Source organism: Podarcis filfolensis, assembly GCF_964270895.1.
Source record: "Podarcis filfolensis genome assembly, chromosome: 2".
Lineage (NCBI taxonomy): Eukaryota > Metazoa > Chordata > Lepidosauria > Squamata > Lacertidae > Podarcis > Podarcis filfolensis.
In genome coordinates, this window is record NC_139605.1 from 119,256,104 (window position 1) to 119,277,585 (window position 21,482).

General features: G+C 47.6%; 1 protein-coding gene, 1 long non-coding RNA gene and 1 pseudogene across 7 annotated transcripts in view; 2 read left to right on the forward strand and 1 right to left on the reverse strand.

Annotated features, from left to right (window-relative positions):
- PRIM1 (DNA primase subunit 1) overlaps positions 1–21,482 on the forward strand; it is a 94,499-nt gene that overhangs the window by 70,939 nt on the left and 2,078 nt on the right. Inside the window, exons 1-12 of one of the 2 annotated variants that reach the window (XM_083599315.1) lie at positions 3,506–3,670; positions 5,779–5,936; positions 6,329–6,435; positions 7,813–7,886; positions 8,988–9,124; positions 9,814–9,872; positions 11,962–12,071; positions 13,375–13,466; positions 14,227–14,359; positions 14,964–15,033; positions 17,027–17,118; positions 20,207–20,305. In XM_083599315.1, coding sequence (XP_083455441.1) covers positions 3,568–3,670; positions 5,779–5,936; positions 6,329–6,435; positions 7,813–7,886; positions 8,988–9,124; positions 9,814–9,872; positions 11,962–12,071; positions 13,375–13,466; positions 14,227–14,359; positions 14,964–15,033; positions 17,027–17,118; positions 20,207–20,305 — 1,234 coding nt within the window. In that variant the 5' untranslated portion in view covers positions 3,506–3,567. Of the gene's footprint in view, positions 1–3,505; positions 3,671–5,778; positions 5,937–6,328; positions 6,436–7,812; positions 7,887–8,987; positions 9,125–9,813; positions 9,873–11,961; positions 12,072–13,374; positions 13,467–14,226; positions 14,360–14,963; positions 15,034–17,026; positions 17,119–20,206; positions 20,306–21,482 lie in introns of those variants that run through there. The other variant, XM_083599314.1, reaches the window with a different exon arrangement.
- On the forward strand, positions 2,358–3,173 carry LOC310754426 (checkpoint protein HUS1-like; annotated as a pseudogene). Its single transcript has one exon. The product of its transcript is annotated as a checkpoint protein HUS1-like (transcript).
- On the reverse strand, positions 8,905–20,165 carry LOC310755995. 4 transcript variants are annotated; one of them, XR_014544619.1, is made up of 3 exons: positions 19,780–20,165; positions 14,382–14,580; positions 8,905–9,133 (listed from the first exon to the last, which is right to left on the reverse strand). It is a non-coding gene; the product is annotated as an uncharacterized lncRNA (long non-coding RNA). The 4 variants fall into 4 exon arrangements; XR_014544620.1 differs by lacking the exon at positions 19,780–20,165 and adding an exon at positions 19,650–19,775; XR_014544621.1 differs by lacking the exon at positions 19,780–20,165 and adding an exon at positions 18,660–19,031.

Genomic DNA, 21,482 nt, shown 5'->3' on the forward strand with positions numbered 1-21,482 from the left:
CTGCTTGCCATCTTCTCCAAGGCACCAGTCACAGTGCATGGCAGGGAGCTGATCAAAATGTTCCTGTAAATGCTATCTGCAAGCCTTTAAAGAACAGATTTGGCCTGCTTTCTTCTTTCAGGTTTTCCCGTTAATTTTTCAAGATGTAACTCTCCTTTATTCGTGAAAAGATTTACATTCATTTAGGGCATGATATATATGTTTGTGTGTGTGTGTGCCATGGCGGTTGGCTTTCATTGTTAATTGCCACCAGGCAGTATTTTAACTGATTTTGTTCAGACTGTGTCTTCAGGGAGGAAGTATTAATCACACAGAAGCTATTAACATTTTTTTAAAAAAAATCAATGATGGCACTTCAGGTGTAGCATTTAGCATCGTGTTTTGTTTGGCCCTTAGAAACACACAAACAAGTAGACCAGCATTTAACATAAGAACATAGTGTGAGATTCCAGGGGGTCCCAGGCACTTTTCCAGGGTTCGTGTTTCCTTTTGGAATTACGCAGAGCAGAGACCGTGGTGTCTTCATGCTATGTGGTTTATTTACACAACTACTGGTATATAAGCTGAGCCTGCAGTGGAGGGGTTCACAGCATTAGCACCCCAAAAGGGTTTTGTTTCTCCCATAACTACAGCCTTGGATTCAAATAGATATCAAACATTGGTCTCTGGGTGTCTCTCCAGCTAGCTGTTTTACTTCTAGGTCTCCTCACTGCTCTCCTCTCAAAATCTCTGGTTGTTGTTGTTTTGCCTTTTCACTATCTGAATTGAGGGAGGGTCCTCACCCATTCAGGTGGCGCTGTGGGTTAAACCACAGAGCTTAGGACTTGCTGATCAGAAAGTCGGCAGTTCGAATCCCCACGACGGGGTGAGCTCCCGTTGCTTGGTCCCAGCTCCTGCCACCCTAGCAGTTCAAAAGCACGTCAAAGTTCAAGTAGATAAATAGGTACCGCTCCAGCGGGAAGGTAAACAGCGTTTCCATACCCTGCTCTAGTTCGCCAGAAGCAGCTTAGTCATGGTGGCACATAACCTGGAAGCTGTATGCTGGGCTCCCTCGGCCAATAAAGCGAGATGAGCACCGCAACCCCAGAGTCAGCCACGACTGGACCTAATGGTCAGGGGTCCCTTTACCTTTACCTCACCCATTCACTGTCTACCATGTGAGCCCCTTCCTTTGTTCTCCTTGCACATCACCAGGAGGCTAGCATGGCTATTCCAAAAATTAAAAGTCTTGCCAGATCCACACAGTTGAATACCTCAAACTCATAACCCTGAAGAAAAGTTCAAAGTACTGGGTTGTATTTGTGAACTGATAACTGCCCTGGCAGGGTGCTGATAAGGCTGAGGGTCATGCTACGTCCTGAGCAACCTTTCAGGGCTGTGAGAATTACGTAAGCAGAATTCCCTGATCTGGACCTTGTGCAGAGCCTGAATCAAAAAGCTCTTCAAACCAAGAAAGAGTTCCAAAGTTTCACCTTAAACCAGTCACAAAAACATTGTAAATAGAAATCAGCACATTGCTCTTAAACAACAAGCAAAGCAGTCCAATTTTCTTTAAGCTGTAACTTGTTAATATAGCCCAGAGAGAGATTCCAATAAACAGGTTGCTTCTGAGAGACACCCAGACTCCCAGGGATGAGTTATCTATTAATATGAGCAATGAAGCAAAGGTTCCACCCTCTGTTGCAACCCTAGCTGCAAAAGCACCAGTTTGCACTTGCTACGTTGTTCTTGTTGTTGTTGTTGCTGTTGTTGTTTAGTCGTGTCCGACTCTTTGTGACCCCCTGGACCAGAGCACGCCAGGTATTCCTGTCTTCCACTGCCTCCCACAGTTTGGTCAAACTCATGCTGGTAGCTTCGAGAACACTGTCCAACCATCTCGTCCTCTGTCGTCCCCTTCTCCTTGTGCCCTCCATCTTTCCCAACATCAGGGTCTTTTCCAGGGAGTCTTCTCTTCTCATGAGGTGGCCAAAGTATTGGAGTCTCAGCTTCAGGATCTGTCCTTCCAGTGAGTACTCAGGGCTGATTTCCTTCAGAATGGATAGGTTTGATCTTCTTGCAGTCCATGGGACTCTCAAGAGTCTCCTCCAGCAGCATAATTTGAAAGCATCAATTCTTCAGCGATCAGCCTTCTTTATGGTCCAGCTCTCACTTCCATACATCACTACTGGGAAAACCATAGCTTTAACTATACGGACCTTACAGTTCTCTGCAAACAGAAATCCTGCAAATGCAAACCTCCACTATGTTTCACACACAATGCATACAAACATAGCATTTGATGCACATTCAGCTTAGAACTTTTGCACTGGGCAGAGGCAAAAGTGGGCAATCGACAAACATGAGTTTTGCGGGGTGGGGGCAGAACTTCTCCCTGGAGCCACTATCCGTCCGTCCCCCCATGCGCTTCAGAGCCAAGAGCACAGATGGCTGGTGCCTTGAGCATTTCAGCGGTGTGAACACAATTGCCAGGCTAGCCAAGACCTGCACCTTGCGCCTTATGGTAGACAAACCCGACTTCATCCTCAGTGGCAAAGTGGCAACTAGAGAGGCTACCCTGCAGTGTGAGCTCAGCCAGGGAAATGTCTTTGATGAGTTCCTGATGGAGGGAACAGCTGCAGACAAAATAATAATTTATTTAGAGCTAACACCTGGAAACTTCTCCAGAGCTTTGAAAACAGAATGCCAAGGAAGTGAAGTTGACTAATAAGCATTGCCCTTGCCTCACAGTAGCAACAGAATGGCCAGCTCTAGCCCTGTTGTGGCTCATGACATTACTGTGGGAATTATCCCAAGAAAGCTGCAGAATGACTTCAGGGAGTAGCAGGCTGGGCCAGAGTTTGATGGCAGCATTTATTTGCCAGTGCTCAAGACCATAAGGAATAGGAGGAGTGTTGTGGAGAGAATGAACAATCTCTACAATTCGATAGTAATAGAATCAAATTTAATGGAGAAATGAACTTGAAAACAGAAACTGATCTGGTGTGTGTTACAACTCACTTTAAAGAACTTGGGAATCCTCCCAGGGTAGGCAGGCTCCCAAAGATCTACTCACAAGAAAGAGACCATAAAATACCATAAAATGCAGACAGTAAAAACAGCACAACACTATTATATGCCCTTTTGATTAAAAAAAGTCCACTCCCAAAAGCCTCTTGGAATAAGAGCCTTCATCTGCCCTCAGAAAGGAGAGAACTTTTTTTAAAAAAATTATTTATTTTATTTTATTTTTATTTTATTTTTTTATTTTGCCAACAAAGGTCCATATACTAAAAGCTATGGTTTTCCCAGTAGTGATTTATGGAAGTGAAACTGCGGGAGGCAGTGGAAGACAGGAGTGCCTGGCGTGCTCTGGTCCAGGGGAAGAGTCGGACACGACTAAACGACTAAACAACATTTTCGTAAAGGGCCGCTAGAGCCCCTCAGAGGCCGCTTTTTCTCGCCGGAACTACAACTCCCACAATCCCGAGCGCGGCGCATAAACGGCGGGCGCTGCTCTGATTGGTTCTTCGAGAAGCGGGAGGCGGAGCCTGGCTTCTCCCGCGCGCGCGCTCCGCTTTCTCTTCGGACATGGCAGATTTCGAACCCGGCTCCCTGCCCGACCTTTTGCCGCTGTACTACCGCCGCGTCTTCCCCTTCGGCCTTTACGGGCGGTGGCTGCGCTACGGCGACGGTGAGCCAGGAGCGGGCGGGGGGGAAGAGGCGCGCTCCTGGGAGCCTGGAGCTGCGGAGGGAGCGGAAGGGAAGCCCCCCAACTGGGGGGAAGGGGGTCGAGGCGGGGCTCAGCCCCCACAGCCTTGCAACACGGGTGCCTCTGAGCATATGCAGAAGGCCAAGAAACGCACCTGGTCTCGCCCTTCACGGTGGGCGCTGGAACGGGAGGAGGCGCCCAGGTCAAAGAAAATGGGGTAGCTAAGGGAGATGAGTCTCTGCCTTCAGACTCAGGGCAGGCTTCTTCCCGCAGTTTGTAATTAACTGAGGAATTAATTGAGGAACGCCCAACTGCAAGATGCAGGAGCAATAGGTTTCCAAAAGAATAAGTTCTGTGGGTTTGTGGAAGAGGGACTATCAACTACGATGGACTGAAATAATAATACAGTGGTACCTCAGGTTAAGAACTTAATTCGTTCCGGAGGTCCGTTCTTAACCTGAAAATGTTCTTAACCTGAAGCCCCACTTTAGCTAATGGGGGCCTCCTGCTGCCGCCACGCCACCGTCAAGCGATTTCTGTTCTCATCCTGAAGCAAAGTTCTTAACCCGAGGTACTATTTCTGGGTTAGTGGAGTCTGTAACCTGAAGCGTATGTAACCCAAGGTACCACTGTAATAATAACTTTATTGTCAATGTACAACCTGTGTACAATGAAATTAATCGAGCCTCCCTCCCCCCCCAAACACTCAATCTCATTGCGCTCTGTGTGCTTGTCGCACAACTCACCAACCCCGAAAGTCAGTTGCACTATATTATTTTCTGTTCAGCAGCTTAACAGCCCCCGGATAGAAACTGTTTTTAAGCCTGATTATACTTCTATATCTCCTGCCCGAAGATTAAAGAGGAGCTGGCCGGGGTGTGAATCATCCCTGAGAATTTTTCTCGCTCTCCTAAGGCAACGATCCCTTGCGATGTTATCTAGCGGACTCAAGGGACAGCCCATGGTATCATGTGCTGTATTCACCGCCCTCTGTAAAGACTTCCTGTCTGTGGCGGTCAAGCCAACATACCACACTGTGAGACAATATGAGATGACACTTTCTATTGTGGACCGCTAGAAGGACGTCATCAATTGTTGTTTAACATTGTTCTTTCGCAAGACCCTGAGGAAATGGAGTCTCTGTTGGGCCTTCCTAACCACCTGAGTTATATTGCTTTTCCAAGTGAGGTCTTCACCAAGGTAAACTCCCAGGAATTTAAAGGAAGAGACTCTCTCCACACAGCCCCCCCCCCCGATATACAATGGGGCTGGTTCCCCTCTCTTCTAAACAGAAGCTCCCCACTCAGTCAGCTCAGCTGGTTAGAGGGTGGTGCTGATAGCACCAAAGTTGCAAGTTCGATCCCCATACAGGCCAGCTGCATCTTCCTGCATTGGGGTTGGACTAGATGACACCCAGCATCCCTTCCAACTGTACAGTTCCATGATTCTGTGTTTGGAAGCACTATACAAGGGAACACTGCCACCTTCGTGCCCCGTCTGGCATTGGCTAGCGTGGCCACCTGTGTGGTAAAAAAGAGAGCACAGACATGCATAAAATTTACACGTGCTCATGTATTTGGCATAAATGCAAATATAATTAGTGCAGTACAATACTTGTCACCATAGTGGGGAAGGCTGTGACTGAATGATCTATGACTGAATGATGGACAACTTCAAGGCCTCTGCTTTCTCTTCTTATTGTTATTTAGCTTTAAAGTGGAATTGTACTGTAAGGCTCTGCAAATAGCAGACACTTTTGGACAGAGGACCAGCCCAGCTAACAGAGGACAGTTAAGGAGGACCCAACATTTTGCTGGCCACAGAATTTTTAGGGTTGTATGGACTTCTTGTATGGACTTTCCTGAATTATTGCCAACCTGGCTGACTAAAATATAATCACGCTTAGCGTTTATATATCGCATTTAGAGTGTTCAGTGTGCTGTCTTATTCCACCATATTGCAAAAGGAGAACTGGGGCTTGGAGAACAGCATCTTGCCTAAGACCGCCTTGCCAGCTTCGTGGAAGAGCTGAGATTCAAAGCAGAAACTGTGCTGCACCATGTAACTAGCATGTGATCTTCCTTTTGCAGTGTCAAAGAATTACTTTCAGCGAAGGGAGTTTTCGTTCACGCTCCGCGATGACATCTACGTGCGGTACCAGTCTTTCAACACACCCTTGGAATTGGAAAAAGAGATCCAGAAAATGTGCCCTTACAAAATTGACATTGGGGCCGTGTATTCGCACAAGGTATACACTTCAGGGCTATAAAGCCAGGCCGAGGAATCTCCAGTGTTGCTGCACTACAACTCCCATCATCACCCTGGCCATTAGCATTGCTGGCTGCGGCTGATGGGAGCTGGAGTCCAACAACAGTTGGAGGGTCACAGGTTCCTCAATCCTGTTATAAAAATGATTTAGAAAAGGTTTTCAAAACTGCCTGCCCTAGAGTCCACCATTTAACTGGCTTAAAAAAGACTTGGCCCGTTGACCGTACAAATATGATCAAACATAATTTTACTGGAACTGTTGAAAAAAAACCCCAATTAGTTAACTGTCACAAGGCAGGGAAATAAAATCCTAAATTACTGTAAGCAGCTATCATTTCTAAGTTATTTCTGTTCCCTTTCGCTTCCCTGCAGCCCATCCAGCACAACATGGTACACCTAGGTGCCTTCCAGGCCCAGGAAAAAGAGCTCGTATTTGATATAGACATGACAGATTACGATGATGTTAGAAGATGCTGCAGGTATTTTTATTACCCTTCTGGGATAGTGATTTGGGGACAGGAGGCCAGTTTGATGGTGAGGATGATAATTGTATATGTTTGGGAAGATGGGTAGAACATTTGCTCTCAATTGACTTGAGTTCTGCTCTTGAGTTCTGCTCAGAACTTCAAAAGATGCTGCCCACTTCTATGCTTCCAGCGTTGTTGTAACAGTTATGGACTAGAAACTTGTTTCGTTTTTACTTTAAGCTTATTTATTTTTGTACTTTATTTCCATGTGTGGGCATTCCCTGAACCTTGACAGCACATCAAATGAGAGTCTAGACTCTCAGTATTTTCTGGGAAGGATTCCCACACAAGTGGATACCAGGACTTTAGGTCTGTACAGTAAATGAGGATTAAAGGGCTCTGTCGCCCTGGCACAACAAATCCACTTTAAAAAAGAACCAGACTTTTTGCGGTTTGGAAAGTGACCGGGAAATTCATTCAGAAGTGGGGGGGGGGGGTTGTACAAATGACTAGCTAGGTCATCTGGAGGAGCCTTGACAGTGCAATCCTGTGCATGTTTTCCTGGAAGTAAGTCCCACTGTGTTCAACGGGACTTACTGCCAGGTAAGTCTGGGTAGGCCTGCAGCCCGAAGAACTCTGAATAGCACTCTTCTGGGAGCTTGGAAGAATATATGCCATGCTGAGCCTGACTCAACCAAGTGCTCTGTCTTCTGACACAGCATGCAAGGAAGATTGCAGGTGGGCAGGATAATGGAAGCCACCCTTTGTTTTGTCCCACGTGCCTAATAATAATAAGGATGCTAGATCTAAGTGTTGGATGCAACACAAAATCGTATAAATTATTTCATTAAAAGAAAATCCTTTTTCCATTCTGAACCCTCAGAATGTGCGCAAGAACATGGGGTGTGCACCGTGTGGATGCAGTGTCAAATGACTTCTCATGTTCAGTGAAATTGCCACTCATTACATATGAATCCCACTAAATCCTGAAGCTGTAGAATAGCCTCTTGGATTTACTTGTTCAGTGCCTTTGGGGGGGTGTTAAAAAATACACTGCCCACTTTGGACTGAAGAGCATTAGCAGATCACACCCTGACTTACTTCCTTGTTTGTTAAGGGACGTTAACTTAGAGCTTCCTAGTTTGGACATAACATAAAACTCTGGATTAATGCAGTCCAGGGTCTTAGTACTTTAGCCAACGGAGGAGAGGATGAGTTCTCAGCCCCAACATTTTTCCACTGTTCCATAACCCACAGAGTCTAGAAAAATTGTCTGAACCGGGTTGTTGTGGTTTTTATATGGTTTTGTAAGCTTCCTTGAAGGGTGGGAGTCGTGGGTTATATTTTTAAACTAATCAGAGCTTCATTTTTTAACGACTCTTCTTTCAGCTCTGCAGAGATCTGCCCCAAGTGCTGGACTCTAATGACCATTGCCATCCGCATCATAGATCGGGCACTCGTGGGTAAGTGGCTAATGGCCACGTAGCAGCTGTTGCCAGACTGACCATTTTGTCCACCTTTCTTTCGGAGACTCACCCAAGTCAGAGTTTAAGCACCTTCCAGCAGTGTGTACCATATTTTTATAATGTACGATTTATCTAGTAGTTGTTGTTGTTTAGTCGTTTAGTCGTGTCCGACTCTTCGTGACCCCCTGGACCAGAGCACGCCAGGCACTCCTGTCTTCCACTGCCTCCCGCAGTTTGGTCAAACTCATGCTGGTAGCTTCGAGAACGCTGTCCAACCATCTCATCCTCTGTCGTCCCCTTCTCCTTGTGCCCTCCGTCTTTCCCAACATCGGGGTCTTTTCCAGGGAGTCTTCTCTTCTCATGAGGTGGCCAAAGTCTTGGAGCCTCAGCTTCACGATTTGTCCTTCCAGTGAGCACTCAGGGCTGATTTCCTTCAGAATGGAGAGGTTTGATCTTCTTGCAGTCCTTGGGACTCTCAAGAGTCTCCTCCAGCACCATAATTCAAAAGCATCAATTCTTTGGCGATCAGCCTTCTTTATGGTCCAGCTTTCACTTCCATACAGCACTACTGGGAAAACCATGGCTTTAACTATACGGACCTTTGTTGGCAAGGTGATGTCTCTGCTTTTTAAGATGCTGTCTAGGTTTGCCATCGCCTTTCTCCCAAGAAACAGGCGTCTTTTAATTTCGTGGCTGCTGTCACCATCTGCAGTGATCATGGAGCCCAAGAAAGTAAAATCTCTCACTGCCTCCATTTCTTCCCCTTCTATGATTTATCCAGTACCATTGGCTTTTGTGGAGCCTTTTGGGAAGTGTAAGCAAAAGAAGGTGGGTCCTTGTCCCAAGGAACTTCTGGCCTAAACAGATGGGGGGCAAATTAAGCTTAGTGCACTCGCAGCACTAAGGTTTTATTCATGCATTCTTGTCAAAGCTGCAATAGAATAATAAAGGCAGCCTACCTTACGGGACTGTTGTAAGAATTGCTTGGATGATGCATGCAGAACGCTATGAGCACTCGCAGCACTAAGGTTTTATAATTGCATTCTTGTCAAAGCTGTTACCTTTTGTGCTTCCTACTCTGCTCTTCCGCACCTCCAGAGGACTTTGGCATCAAGCACCGCCTCTGGGTGTACTCGGGACGGAGAGGCGTCCATTGCTGGGTGTGTGATGAATCGGTCAGGAAGTGGTCTTCAAGTCTCCGCTCTGCAGCAGTGGAATATCTCTCCCTTGTGAAGGTGTGGTATCTTTAGGACAGAAGGAGGTGGAACTTAATTTCTGCATTGCAGGGGGTTGGACTAGATGACCCTTGGGTGCCTTCCAACTCTACAATTCTAGGCCCCTAGGACAATGAAAGGCAGACCATAGTGTCATGACCAGAAGCAATCTTTAAGTGTATTAACAGAGAATCCTGCTGGATCAGGCCAAAGGCTCGTCTACTTGAGCACTGTTCTCACATTGGCCAACCAGATGCCTCTGGGAAGCCCATAAAACATGACGTTTCTAGCTCTCAGTGGAGGGGTGACTGGCATTAACCAGAGCTCATTTTGAATATTTTTTATTTTCTGGTGCATTTTTGATTCATTTTTAATCTTGCTGGCTGTTTTGAGCTTCTAGTTTTCTTTCTTTCTTTTGTATTTAAATGTTTTCTTGTTTGTAAACTGACTTGGTAATAATAATAATAACAAATAAATAAATAATATTTATTTATTTATACCACCACCCTTCAGGAAACCGGGCTCAGGGTGGCTAACAACAAATTAAAAACACTTAATTGATGCTACAAAAAACCCATAAAATACGGTATAAAGTGTAAATAGCAATAAAATAAAAAATCAATTTAGGGGGGAAATCCATCCAATGAACATTAGACAGACTGAAAGATGCTTAAATAAACCAACCTAAACTAAACCTCCATATTTCACAGGGTGGCGAAGAGACCATCAAGAAGGTGACTCTTCCGGACAACATCCACCCTTTCATCAGGTCAGTTCAGGCAACAGCCAGCGAATTTATGGCATTTCTAGCATAGAGAGGTTGCACACCCTGAATTGGTTATTCAGCAAATGTTAAGCTTTAAGTGTTGTTTTAAGCTGTGCTGAGAATCACTATGGAATAAGGAGGCATGGACTGAACTGTGGCTTTCTGATGGAGAAGGGTGAGTAGAAGCTATAGGTGCAACTATTGATGAGGCTTGTGGGCAGCTTTCTGCAGTGGCATTCTGTTCACGCTGAACCATGAACCTGGGGGCTGAGAAAAGCCTTCTATATAATAAGAGCCTTGAGCCATGGGAAAGCTTTTGGGCTGCTCCTAAAACCCTAAAACTAGGGTAAAAGGTAAAGGGACCCCTGACCATTAAGCCCAGTCGCAGACGACTCTGGGGTTGTGGCGCTCATCTTGCTTTACTGGCCGAGGGAGCCGGCGTACAGCTTCCGGGTCATGTGGCCAGCATGACTAAGCTGCTTCTGGCGAACCAGAGCAGCGCACGGAAATGCCATTTACCTTCCCGCCGGAGCGGTACCTATTTATCTACTTGCACTTTGATGTGCTTTCGAACTGCTAGGTTAGCAGGAGCAGGGACCAAGCAGTGGGAGCTCACCCCGTCACAGGGATTCGAACCGCTGACCTTCTGATCTGCAAGTCCTAGGCTCTGTGGTTTATACCCAAAACTAGGGTAGGCTGTGGTTAATGCAGCTCCAAGGGTAAATATTCAGATGTGAAGTGGAGGAAAGGCCCATTGGAGGCTATGCATAATGACTGGAGAATGTGCAGAATTCCCTTTTCATGGACAGATTATGTCACATTCCCCATGTGGATGTGCACAATGGCCAGCTGTTATGCACCTTAACCACTCAACTCACATTATCCTAATGTGCACAGAGACATTACCACATTACTAATTCCGAGGCCATATCTACATTTCCCCTCCTGCAGGCAAGTGCTGGAATGCATGCCCATTGGCATGCATCCTATTTGTGCAATCTGCACAGAACAAAGACCTTCTCTTTTCCCTTCTAGCAATATTTGTGCTTTTCTACCAGGGTTGGGTGTGGCAATGCTACAAAACGATGCCATACTATGTTACAGCTCCCTTCTTCAGCAATACAGTGGTACCTCTGGATATGCACACCTCTGGTTGTGTATCCTTCAGGATGCAAACGCGGCAAACCCGGAAGTATTTTTCCAGGTTTTGCCACATGTGCAGAAGCCGTCTACCCTGCTGCGCGCATGTGCAGAACAGGCACCTCTGGTTGTGAATTCCTTGGGATCCGACCAGAGCTTCGGAAAGTATCCTGTGCACAGCCGGAGGTACTACTGTACAGATTTCCCCAGACCTATGCAAGAGCAAATGAAATGCCATTGAGGCTTTTATTACCTCTGTGTGGCAGGCTGTTCCTGCTGAAATTCCCTCTTTCCCAAAATGCTAGGTGTGGGTGGGCATGTGAGTGTGTAAACATATTGCACCTTTCAGGGCAAAGGCCACCCACCTACTCCAAAGCACCTTATAAAAGATAACTAACTTTGTATAAAGGTAAAGAGACCCCTGACCATTAGGTCCAGTCGTGGCCGACTCTGGGGTTTCGGCGCTCATCTTGCTTTATTGGTCGAGGGAGCCGGCGTACAGCTTCCGGGTCATGTGGCCAGCATGAGTAAGCCACTTCTGGCGAACCAAAGCAGCACACGGAAATGCCGTTTACCTTCCCGCCGGAGCGGTACCTATTTATCTACTTGCACTTTGACGTGCTTTCGAACTGCTAGGTTGGCAGGAGCAGGGACCGAGCAACGGGAGCTCACCCCGTTGTGGGGATTTGAACCGCCAACCTTCTGATCGGCAAGCCTTAGGCTCTGTGTTTTAACCCACAGCGCCATCCGCGTCCCTAACTTTATATACGTAGGAGGATTATTGAGCTTTATATACATAGCAGGAATGTTGTGCTTCCAGATGACTGACAACATAGTTCACTTGCGGTGCTTTCAGCCCATGCCCTCGGTAACCTTGCTTGTGCCCATTCACCTGCCTCTCCACCAAAGTTACCCCTCTGACTCTCTGATGTTTTCCCCTCTTCTGTTGCAGCGAATCTCTAAATGTGGTGAAGCGTTACTTCAGAGAGTATGCACTTGTCGAGCAGGACATTCTTGGAAGCAAAGAGAGCTATGAAAAAGTGTTGGCTTTGGTCCCAGAGAATATCCTTTCAAGAGCCTATGGGGCGTGCCAGAGAGTGCTGCACATTTTACTAGTGAGATGCCCATAAAATCAGGGATGAGGAACCTGTGGCCCTCCAGATGTTGGGCTGCAACTCCCATCCAACATTGTATACGGCCAAGGATGATAGGGGTTATATTCCATTAACTTTGGGAGGGCCACAGCTTCCCCTGCAATAAATAGTCAAGGCCATGGGGCCAAAAATCCAGATACCCCTGGGTCTGTTTACTGGCACTTGTCTTGATGCAGGGGTCAGGAAGCAGATTTATCCCGTATCGGAGGCGGCAGCTGCTGTTGTTGTTGGCATCCATTTGCCTTTGGGGGTGAATTCAAACTTGGAAGGTTACAGCGCCTGCTATGGCATTGGAAACCGATATGGGAGAGACATGTTTTGTTGCAACTGGGGCAGATGAAGGCATCTGGTTGTGCTGCTGCAGATGCACCATGGCGTTGCTTCTCTCTGCGCTCCTCCCAGCAGGCATTCCTCCTGTGGTCACTGCTAGGGATGCACAACCTGTCTGTCTGTCTGTCTCCAAGCATTGCAATAATCTGCAAGAGAGTGCCATATGGCAGGGGTGATGTTGCCAGCATTCATGTCATGTTTGCATCAATCTTTGTAGCACAGAGTTGGTCTGCCATCAGGCCTGGTGCCTGAAGCCAGCTCCCCGTAGTGCACATCCTTGGGGTTCCTGCTATCTCCCATTCTGCGTGCACGACTGAGCCAGTGTAAACATCGCTGAGACAGCAGTACAGTCATACTTCGGGTTGCGAGCATGATCCGTGTGGGAGGCACATTTGCAACCCGCAGCCAGAAGCACCATGTCTGCACATGCGCGTGATGCGATTTGACGTTTTGGCGCATGTGCATGATGTCATTTTGTGCTTCTGTGCGAGCGCTGAAACCCAGAAGTAAACCGTTCCAATACTTCCGGGTTTGGCGCAATCCGCAGCATTCGTAACCCGAGGTATGACTGTACAAGTATGCTTGGAGTGTGAGATTGGGAGAGCATATCTTTGCTTGAGATGCTGTCCTGCCGTGTGATGCCCCAAATTTTACTGATGCAGAAACAGCATCCCTCTAAATACCAGCTGCTGTGGAGCTTGAGTGGGAGAATCCTGTTGTGTTCGTATCCTGCTTGTCGGCTTTCCATAGGCGTCCAGTTGGCCACTATGCAGACAGGATGCTGGACTCGATGGGCCTTTGGTCTGACCCAGCAGGGCTCCTCTGCCCCAGACACCAGCAGGCCTTGGACCAGATTTGAAACTCCTTAACAATTTGGCCACCCGTTCGAAAAGAACTGCTTCAGGAATTCACTAAAAAGCACGATTCGGTCAAGCGCTGGGAGCTTTTGACAAAAGCACTGGAAAGACACAGTGTAAGTATTTGAGGTAGCGGGGGGGCATGTGCATCATAAGAATCTTTTGGGTGAGTCCCTAGGCTGCCAGCACTGGGTGATGGGGAACAAAGCAACATGAGAAGCTGGCGAGCTTTTATTTCTTGACCAAGAAGTGGGATTGACAGCTGAATTCTAAAGCAATGGGATTGTTGGGATGGGCAGTGTTTGAACCCCCTGTGTTGATAAAAAGCACTTCTCGCTAACCCCTTCTGCTGATTCCACCCCTGCCCCCAATATAAAACTGTTCAGCGTTGCAGTCGTAGAGTGCTCTCTTAGGTGCTGTGGTGGCACAACCCTTCCTCTGCGACTGTAAGGTAAAGAGACCCCTGACCATTAGGTCCAGTCGTGAACGACTCTGGGGTTGCGGCGCTCATCTCGCTTTACTGGCTGAGGGAGCCGGCGTACAGCTTCCGGGTCATGTGGCCAGCATGACTAAGCCGCTTCTGGAGAACCAGAGCAACGCATGGAAACGCCATTTACCTTCCCGCCAGAGCAGTACCTATTTATCTACTTGCACTTTGACATGCTTTCAAACTGCTAGGTGGACACGAGCTGAGACCGAGCAACAGGAGTTGACCCCGTCATGGGGATTCGACCCGCCGACCTTCTGATCGGCAAGTCCTAGGCTCTCTGGTTTAACCCACAGTGTAGCCTCCTTCTAATAGAGGGGTGAAATACAGATGCCTACAAAAGATCCTCCCAAGTTTGAACCCTTTCCAATCTTCCTTTTCCTTCCCAGAAAACACCCAAGAGAATGGCGCACACTGAGTCTGAGATCATGCTTCAGTACTGTTTTCCACGGCTAGATATGAATGTCAGCAAAGGAATCAACCACTTGTTGAAGAGCCCCTTCAGTGTTCACCCCAAAACAGGTTGGTTGATGCTTCAACATACCTTCCTTTAGTCAAGATGGGGATCTAATAGGGTGTTGGATAGGGCCTTTGGTCTTGGATCTGGGAGTTCACATATCCCCTTAGGTGTGCCAGCTTCACTCTTGCCAGTGTCCTTGGGCCACTCGCTCGTCTCTGCCTAAACTACCTTGCAAGGTTGTTGAGAGGGTGAAATCAAAGAGGGCCACCTAGAGCACTCTGAGCTGTGGAGGAAGGGTGAGATAAAACCACCTTGGTCAGTGGTAGTAGCAGTATTGTTGTTTCCCTCCTAAAGCATGTACAGTGGTACCTCGGGTTAAGTACTTAATTCGTCCTGGAGGTCCGTACTTAACCTAAAACTGTTCTTAACCTGAAGCACCACTTTAGCTAATGGGGCCTCCTGCTGCTGCTGCACCACCGGAGCATGATTTCTGTTCCCATCCTGAAGCAAAGTTCTTAACCTGAGGCATTATTTCTGGGTTAGCGGAGTCTGTAATCTGAAGTGTATGTAACCTGAAGTGTATGTAACCCGAGGTACCACTGTAGAGTTATATCTATGCAGGCACCCAGAAAGGCCCCTTCTAACTTGCTCATTGCCCTCCTTTAGGACGTATTTCAGTTCCAATCGACCTGAAGAAACTGGATGAATTTGATCCATTTGCTGTTCCCACTATAAGGTATGAATGATCCAGCTTTGGGCACATGGAAAGTTGAAGCACAACACACGCTGCCATTTGTCTCTTGAAGCGCAGAGCAGCAGCAGCAGTCTGTGTTAGCTGGGGATAGCCACTGTGGTGGCGTCCGCAAGCTGTTGGACTACAACTCCGATCAGCCCCAGCCATCTTGGCCAACAGTTAGGAATGATGGCCATTGCAGTCTAACAGCATCTGGAAGACACCATATCAACTGCTCTTCATGTGGTTAGACCCTTAGGTCACTGGACTAGGAGGATTACAGCATCTTGGGTTAACAGAGGCATCACTGTTCCCGTAGCTTTTTTTAACCGAGGGGAGGAAACTCCTGTTTCTTACTCTTATTTTCCTTTAACCCTCATATCTCTGCAGCCACAACACAACATTCTCCATTATTTATTTACTGTCGATGAGCAGCCTCGTGCCCTTCGTTGGTTGGAAATTCTAAGAAACAAAAAATAAATAAATGGTGCAGTTTTGAAATCGGTAGTTGCAATCACTGAAGTTTTGAAAGGTTCAGTCCACCACCTTGCTTCGAAATGGTAACCAATTATGTCCAAACATAAAGGAAAACCTTCTCCTGCTGCTTGATCTCTAGAACCATTATGCAGGATTTGTTTACGATATTGTATGAAGTGTCAAAATGCATAGTGAACAAACAACTTTCCAAAAAATGTAATAGATGAGATTTATTAATAAGGTCCCAGGGCAGGTTACAACTTTATTCTGCCTCAGTTTTGGCATAGCCCAGAGCTGGGGAACCTGTGGACTACCAGGTGTTGTTAGACCCCAAATCCCATCAACCCCAGCCAGCTGATAGTCAGGGGTGATGGGAGATGTAGTCCAACAACATACAGAGGACTCCCCGACGTTGCCTGATCGTATGCATCAGTGGGTTTGGGAGTGCTAAACTGCATAGGACCAAGCTGTTGAAAGAGTTCCACCCTGTTATACAGAAGGTGGATTTGAGTAGAGAATGTTCCTAGAAGAGTGGCGCTGTGGGTTAAACCACAGAGCCTAGAGCTTGCTGATCAGAAGGTCAACGGTTCAAATCCCCACGACGGGGTGAGCTCCCATTGTTCAGTCCCAGCTCCTGCCAACCTAGAAGTTCAGTGCAAGTAGGTAAATAGGTACCGCTCCGGCGGGAAGGTAAACGACGTTTCCGTGCACTGCTCTGGTTCGCCAGAAGCGGCTTAGTCATGCTGGCCACATGACCCGGAAGCTGTACGCCGGCTCCCTCGGCCAGTAAAGCGAGATGAGTGCCGCAACCCCAGAGTCGTCCATTACTGGACCTAATGATCAGGGGTCCCTTTACCTTTACCTTTAAGGGAATCGCAGCAATATTTTGAAAATCCTAAAATGAAAGATCAAAGCTTAACATGAGCTTCTGAATCTTAGCATTCTTCATTGCAAAAATGCAACTTCCAAATCCAAAGCTTTCATTTTTTTTAAAACACACACACACACACAAAAACATTATATCAGCACACATCACCCCACATCAGCCTGGTTGGGAGCCTCAGCCTGGTTGGTTGCTGAGACAGGTGGGGTCCTTGGGAAGATGCTCTCCCTAGGGAGGCTTGCCTGGTGCCTGCTCTGTTTAGTTTTCAACACCTGTGTTCTGCTGCCCCAGTACTACTACCACTATTAGTAGTAGTAGTTATTATTGTCACTATTATTATTGTAACTGGTGTGTCCAGTATACAAAGCTAATGTTGTCAGCCAGTAATAATTTAGTGGGGAAGGTAAACGGCGTTTCCGTGTGCTGCTCTGGTTTCGCCAGAAGCAGCTTAGTCATGCTGGCCATGTGACCCGGAAAAACTGTCTGCGGGCAAACGTCGGCTCCCTCTGCCAGTAAAGGGAGATGAGCGCCGCAACCCCAGAGTCGTTTGAGACTGGACTTAACTGTCAGGGGTCCTTTTACCTTTACCTTTTTACCAGGTTTTGTGGGGTTCCTGATGTTTCTATTTTGTTTTAGCCGCCTCTGTCATGAGCTGGACACAGTTAGCAATGATGAGGGGGATGCAAAAGAAAATGAAGGGGAGCCCGAAAACTCTCGGCGAAGCAGAGGTTCGTAGAAGGCAGCATAAGACCTTGTGAAATCTTCACCCACTTTCAAACATGAGATTGTAATAAGGCAATATTAAAACGTATACAGTGGAACCTTGGTTGTCGAACATAATCTGTTCCGGAAGACTTCTGAAACGTTCGACAACCGAGGCACAAAGAGCTGTCTGCAATTTCAGTGTTGAAAATGGAAAAACATGCCACAGAAGCCATTCGACTTCCGAGGTGTGTTTGAAAACAGAAGCAATTACCGTATTTTTCCATCTATAAGACCCCCCCATATATAAGATGCCCCCTATTTTTGGGCAACAACCAATCACCAGTCCACCCTTGGCACTATCCGTGTATAAAACACCCCCTAATTTTTGACATTATTTGGGGGGGGCCTAGTCTTATACACGAAAAAATACGGTACTTCTGGGTTTTCAGCGTTCAGGTTCCGAAACATTCAGCTTCCTGGACGCTCAAAAAATGAGGTTCCACTGTATAATCACAACACCGTGGCGATTTTTAGAAGTTTTGGTATGGTTTTTTAATTGTTTTTTTAAATGTTTTAAGTACAGTCGTACTTTGGTTGACGAACGCAAGTCGAACATTTTGGCTCCCGAATGCCACAAACCGGGAAGTGAGTGTTCCGGTTTGCGAACGTTCTTTGGAACCCGAACATCTGGCTCGGCTTTCGCAGCTTCCAGTTGGCTTCAGGAGCTTCCTGCAGCCAATCGGAAGCCACGCCTTGGTTTCCAAACGTTTTGGAAGTCAAACGGACTTCCAGAACGGATTCTGTTCTACTTCCGAGGTACGACTGTACTGTATGTTTTTCGTTTTTTTTATAGCGTATTAACTTAACATTTTTCTGTTTGCTGCCTTGGATTTGGGAGAAAAGGAAGGATCCAATATTGTGCTATGTTTCTTCAGTGCAAGTATTTTCACTTGCCAGAAAGGACAATCTCTCTCTCCCCCCATTCGTTGTTCCAGAGTTCTGCCAAACCACCACCCACTGAGCCACCAAGGAGGAGATGGGGGGGGGGGAACCCATCACACAAACTGACGCGACCCATTGGTTGAATCTCACCCATAAAGAAATAATAATTAATGAGTGGAATCCAATGTAGCGCCATGGCAATAAACGCCATAAGCACAAGGATTTCTGCTTGCATGTGGAATCTTCTCCCCCTCTCCTCCCCCCGCACAACCCCTAAATCTGTTTTAGGGGTTCCCCCAGTGCTTCAGAGTAAATTTGGGGAGGGGGGGGAGTCCTGCTGCACAAATGTAATGTATGTTATCCGAAAGGAACAAAAGATACACAGCAGCCATTGAGTTCTTACATAGGCCTGTAACGGGCTTGGCCTCAGAGTTACATGTCACACGCATTCAGGGCCAAACCCTGACACGTGCGTATTTATAGCCTGTTTGGCTAGAACAGGGGTCAGCAAACTTTTCCAGCAGGGGGCCAGTCCACTGTCCCTCAGACCTTGTGGGGGGCCGGACTTTATTTTTGGGGAGGAAATGATGCAAGAGCTCCACGAGCTCCAGTGGCTGCTTACCTGTGTCTTGCGAGTGGCAGGGGCTGGTGGCGGCGGAGGGACTCCAGAGAGGGGCTGCTTAAAATGGCGGCCACTCAAGCACTGCTGGCACCAACAGAGCCCAACCCCCTTCCTCCTCTAGGTAGGGTGGGGAGAAGCCAGGAGGAGGGAGGGAGGAGGCGCCGCCGGAGCCGCTGTGTGAGGGCGAGGCAAAGAATACACATGCTGGCGATCCATGCAGTGATTCCCAGACCGTCCGCGGGCCGGATCCAGAAGGCAATTGGGCCTTATCCAGCCCACAGCCCTTAGTTTGCTGACCCATGGGCTAGAACAGAGGTCGGCAACCTAAGGCCCATGGGCCGGATCCAGCCCATGAGCCTCCTGGAACCAGCCCATGGCGGTTGGATTCCGTGGTGGGTTTTTTTGCGGCACAGGCGCCATTTTTTTTGCCAACATTTCCCCCCCTCTCCCTCACCATGGCAAAACCTCCTTCCTCCTCTATCCTTCCTCCTTGTGCAGCAAATCGCCGGCCAATCGCCTGCTAAGTTTTGAGGCCCTGGCCAATGGGCAAGCGGCGGCTGCACATGGCCAAGAGGAGCAAGGGGGCTGGGCTGGGATGGCTGAGTTCATTTTCAGCAGCCCCTTGTTGGAGCAAGCTCTTTGCCACTGCAGCTTGTGCCGCCGCTTGCGGCGGTGGAGGAGGAACAAGCAGCCCAAAAGCAGCCCTTTCAGGCTGCTCATTTCTCCTCCGTTGCCACCATTAGCCTCTGCCTCTTGGCAGCACCCTAGGTAGGCAGGGGGATGGGAGGGGCTGGGGGAGAGAGAAGCCCCCTCTGCGATATGCTCGTGCACACACACACTCCGGCCCACCAGGTTTGTGATGCAGTGAACTGGCCCACCCCAAAAAAAGCTTGTCAACCCCTGGGCTACAATGTGAGATTAGGAGACTGACTTTTTAACACTGATCAGAGCACATGGAGGGTGGCAGGGGAAAATGGGAACAAATCTCACCCTGCCTTGCTGTACCTTCCAGAGCTCTGCAGATTTAAGTCTTCTTTTCTCCCAGCTGGCTCAGAGCAGGCTAGGGGAAGTGTATTAAAACATCTCCATCTAGTGGAGAAAGCTGATCTGTGTCCCTTACCTTCAGGGGCAGATGAGACACAGGCTGTGTATACACCACACATTTAAAGCACACACATGCACGTCAGCAACCGATTCTGGGGACTGTACTTTGTTAAGGGTGCTGGGAATTCTAGCTCCCTGCAGGGTAAACAACAGTTTGCAGGATTATTCAGTGTGTGTGCTTTAGACGGATGGTGTGTATCCAGCCACATACTCCCTTTTCTGTTGGAAAAGGGCATAGGGAACCTGAGACCCTCCTGCGGTTGTTGGATTACATCTCCTATAATCCCTGAGCATTGGCAATGCCAACCTAGGGCTCAGGGGAGTCGGAATCCAGTAATATCTGGAGGGCCACAGCTTCCCCAGCTGTGTGTTTGGATTATTTAGTTTAGCATGGAAAGTGAACAGCCTGACAACATACTTTGTTGTATGTCTTCTGTTTATAGATTACAAGAAAACCAGCCTGGCTCCATATGTGAAAGTCTTTGAGCAGTTCCTGGAGGAAATGGAAAAATCTCACAAAAAGGAACGTCTCAAGGCTAGCGGTAAGGGCTTGAGTCAGAATGAGAGGGTTGGCTTGCGCTCCCTGTGCTTTCCCCCAAACGTTTGTGTGGCGTTTGTACGGAGCCCCCAGTCGTCTCACGGACTATTGACCCGTACACCACTAATCTGCTGCCACCAACCAGGTCCTCCCCGGTAAATCACTTAGTCTCAGTCAGGTTCTCAAGTTAACAAAAAGTGTAGTTTATTGCAGACACAAACAAATTTTAGCTGCATTCCAAATGTTGTTGCTCTTTACCTTCTTAGTCTTATTTTATCCTGTCTTTATCTCTTCTACCTCCCCTCACACAAGAACCCACTGCACTAACTGTCTCTCTATTTCCAACTGCCTGCCAACTGCTTTTCCAACTGCCTTTCCCAACCAACCAACCCACTAAAACCAACCAACAACCCACTCCAAAACCTTGGGCTAAACCCTTTTATAAACAGGTAGGCTCCGCCTCCGGCTTTCCTATTGGTCTATATTTTAACCCTTTCTCTCCCCCGGTACAGACATTTTCAAACCAACGGGCAAACTCCAGTTTGTTACCCCTGTATGCAGTCAGTTTTACTGGGGACCTATAAACACGCTTTAGAAGGTTGTTTGTTTTTTCCAGAACACCCTTGCTTTACAGAAGATATGTACCGCAGCTCTATTGCATCCTTCACTTTGAAATTTGCTTTGGTTATTCTTGTATGGCTTGATTTTGGAGTTTGCCTTATTTTGTGCTGTGACAGAGGCTATGTACGCACCATACATTTAAAGCGCATACACACACACACACACACCAGGAATCCTGGGACCTGTAGATTGCCCCTCACAGAGCTACAATTCCCAGCACCCTTAACAAACTACAGACCCCAGGATCCTTTGGGAGGGTGCTTTAAATGTATGGGATGTACATAGCCTTAGGCTGAAGGCAGAACCACAGGTAAAAAAATGTGGGTTTGCCACCCAAAACAGCTGCCTTAGTTTTCTCATTACTACCCCCTAACATGGTACAACTTCCGCTGGTGTCATTACACGGGGCTTCTCTGTTTTACATAACTGGCTGCTTCTAGTGGAGGTCAGGGAAACACAGCATAGTGATGTCCAGATGGCAGGGAACATTGTATTACATGCTATGGAGCAGGGAACTCGACACCGGGCTATTTTGGGTAACAATGCTGTTTTGTTTGCTT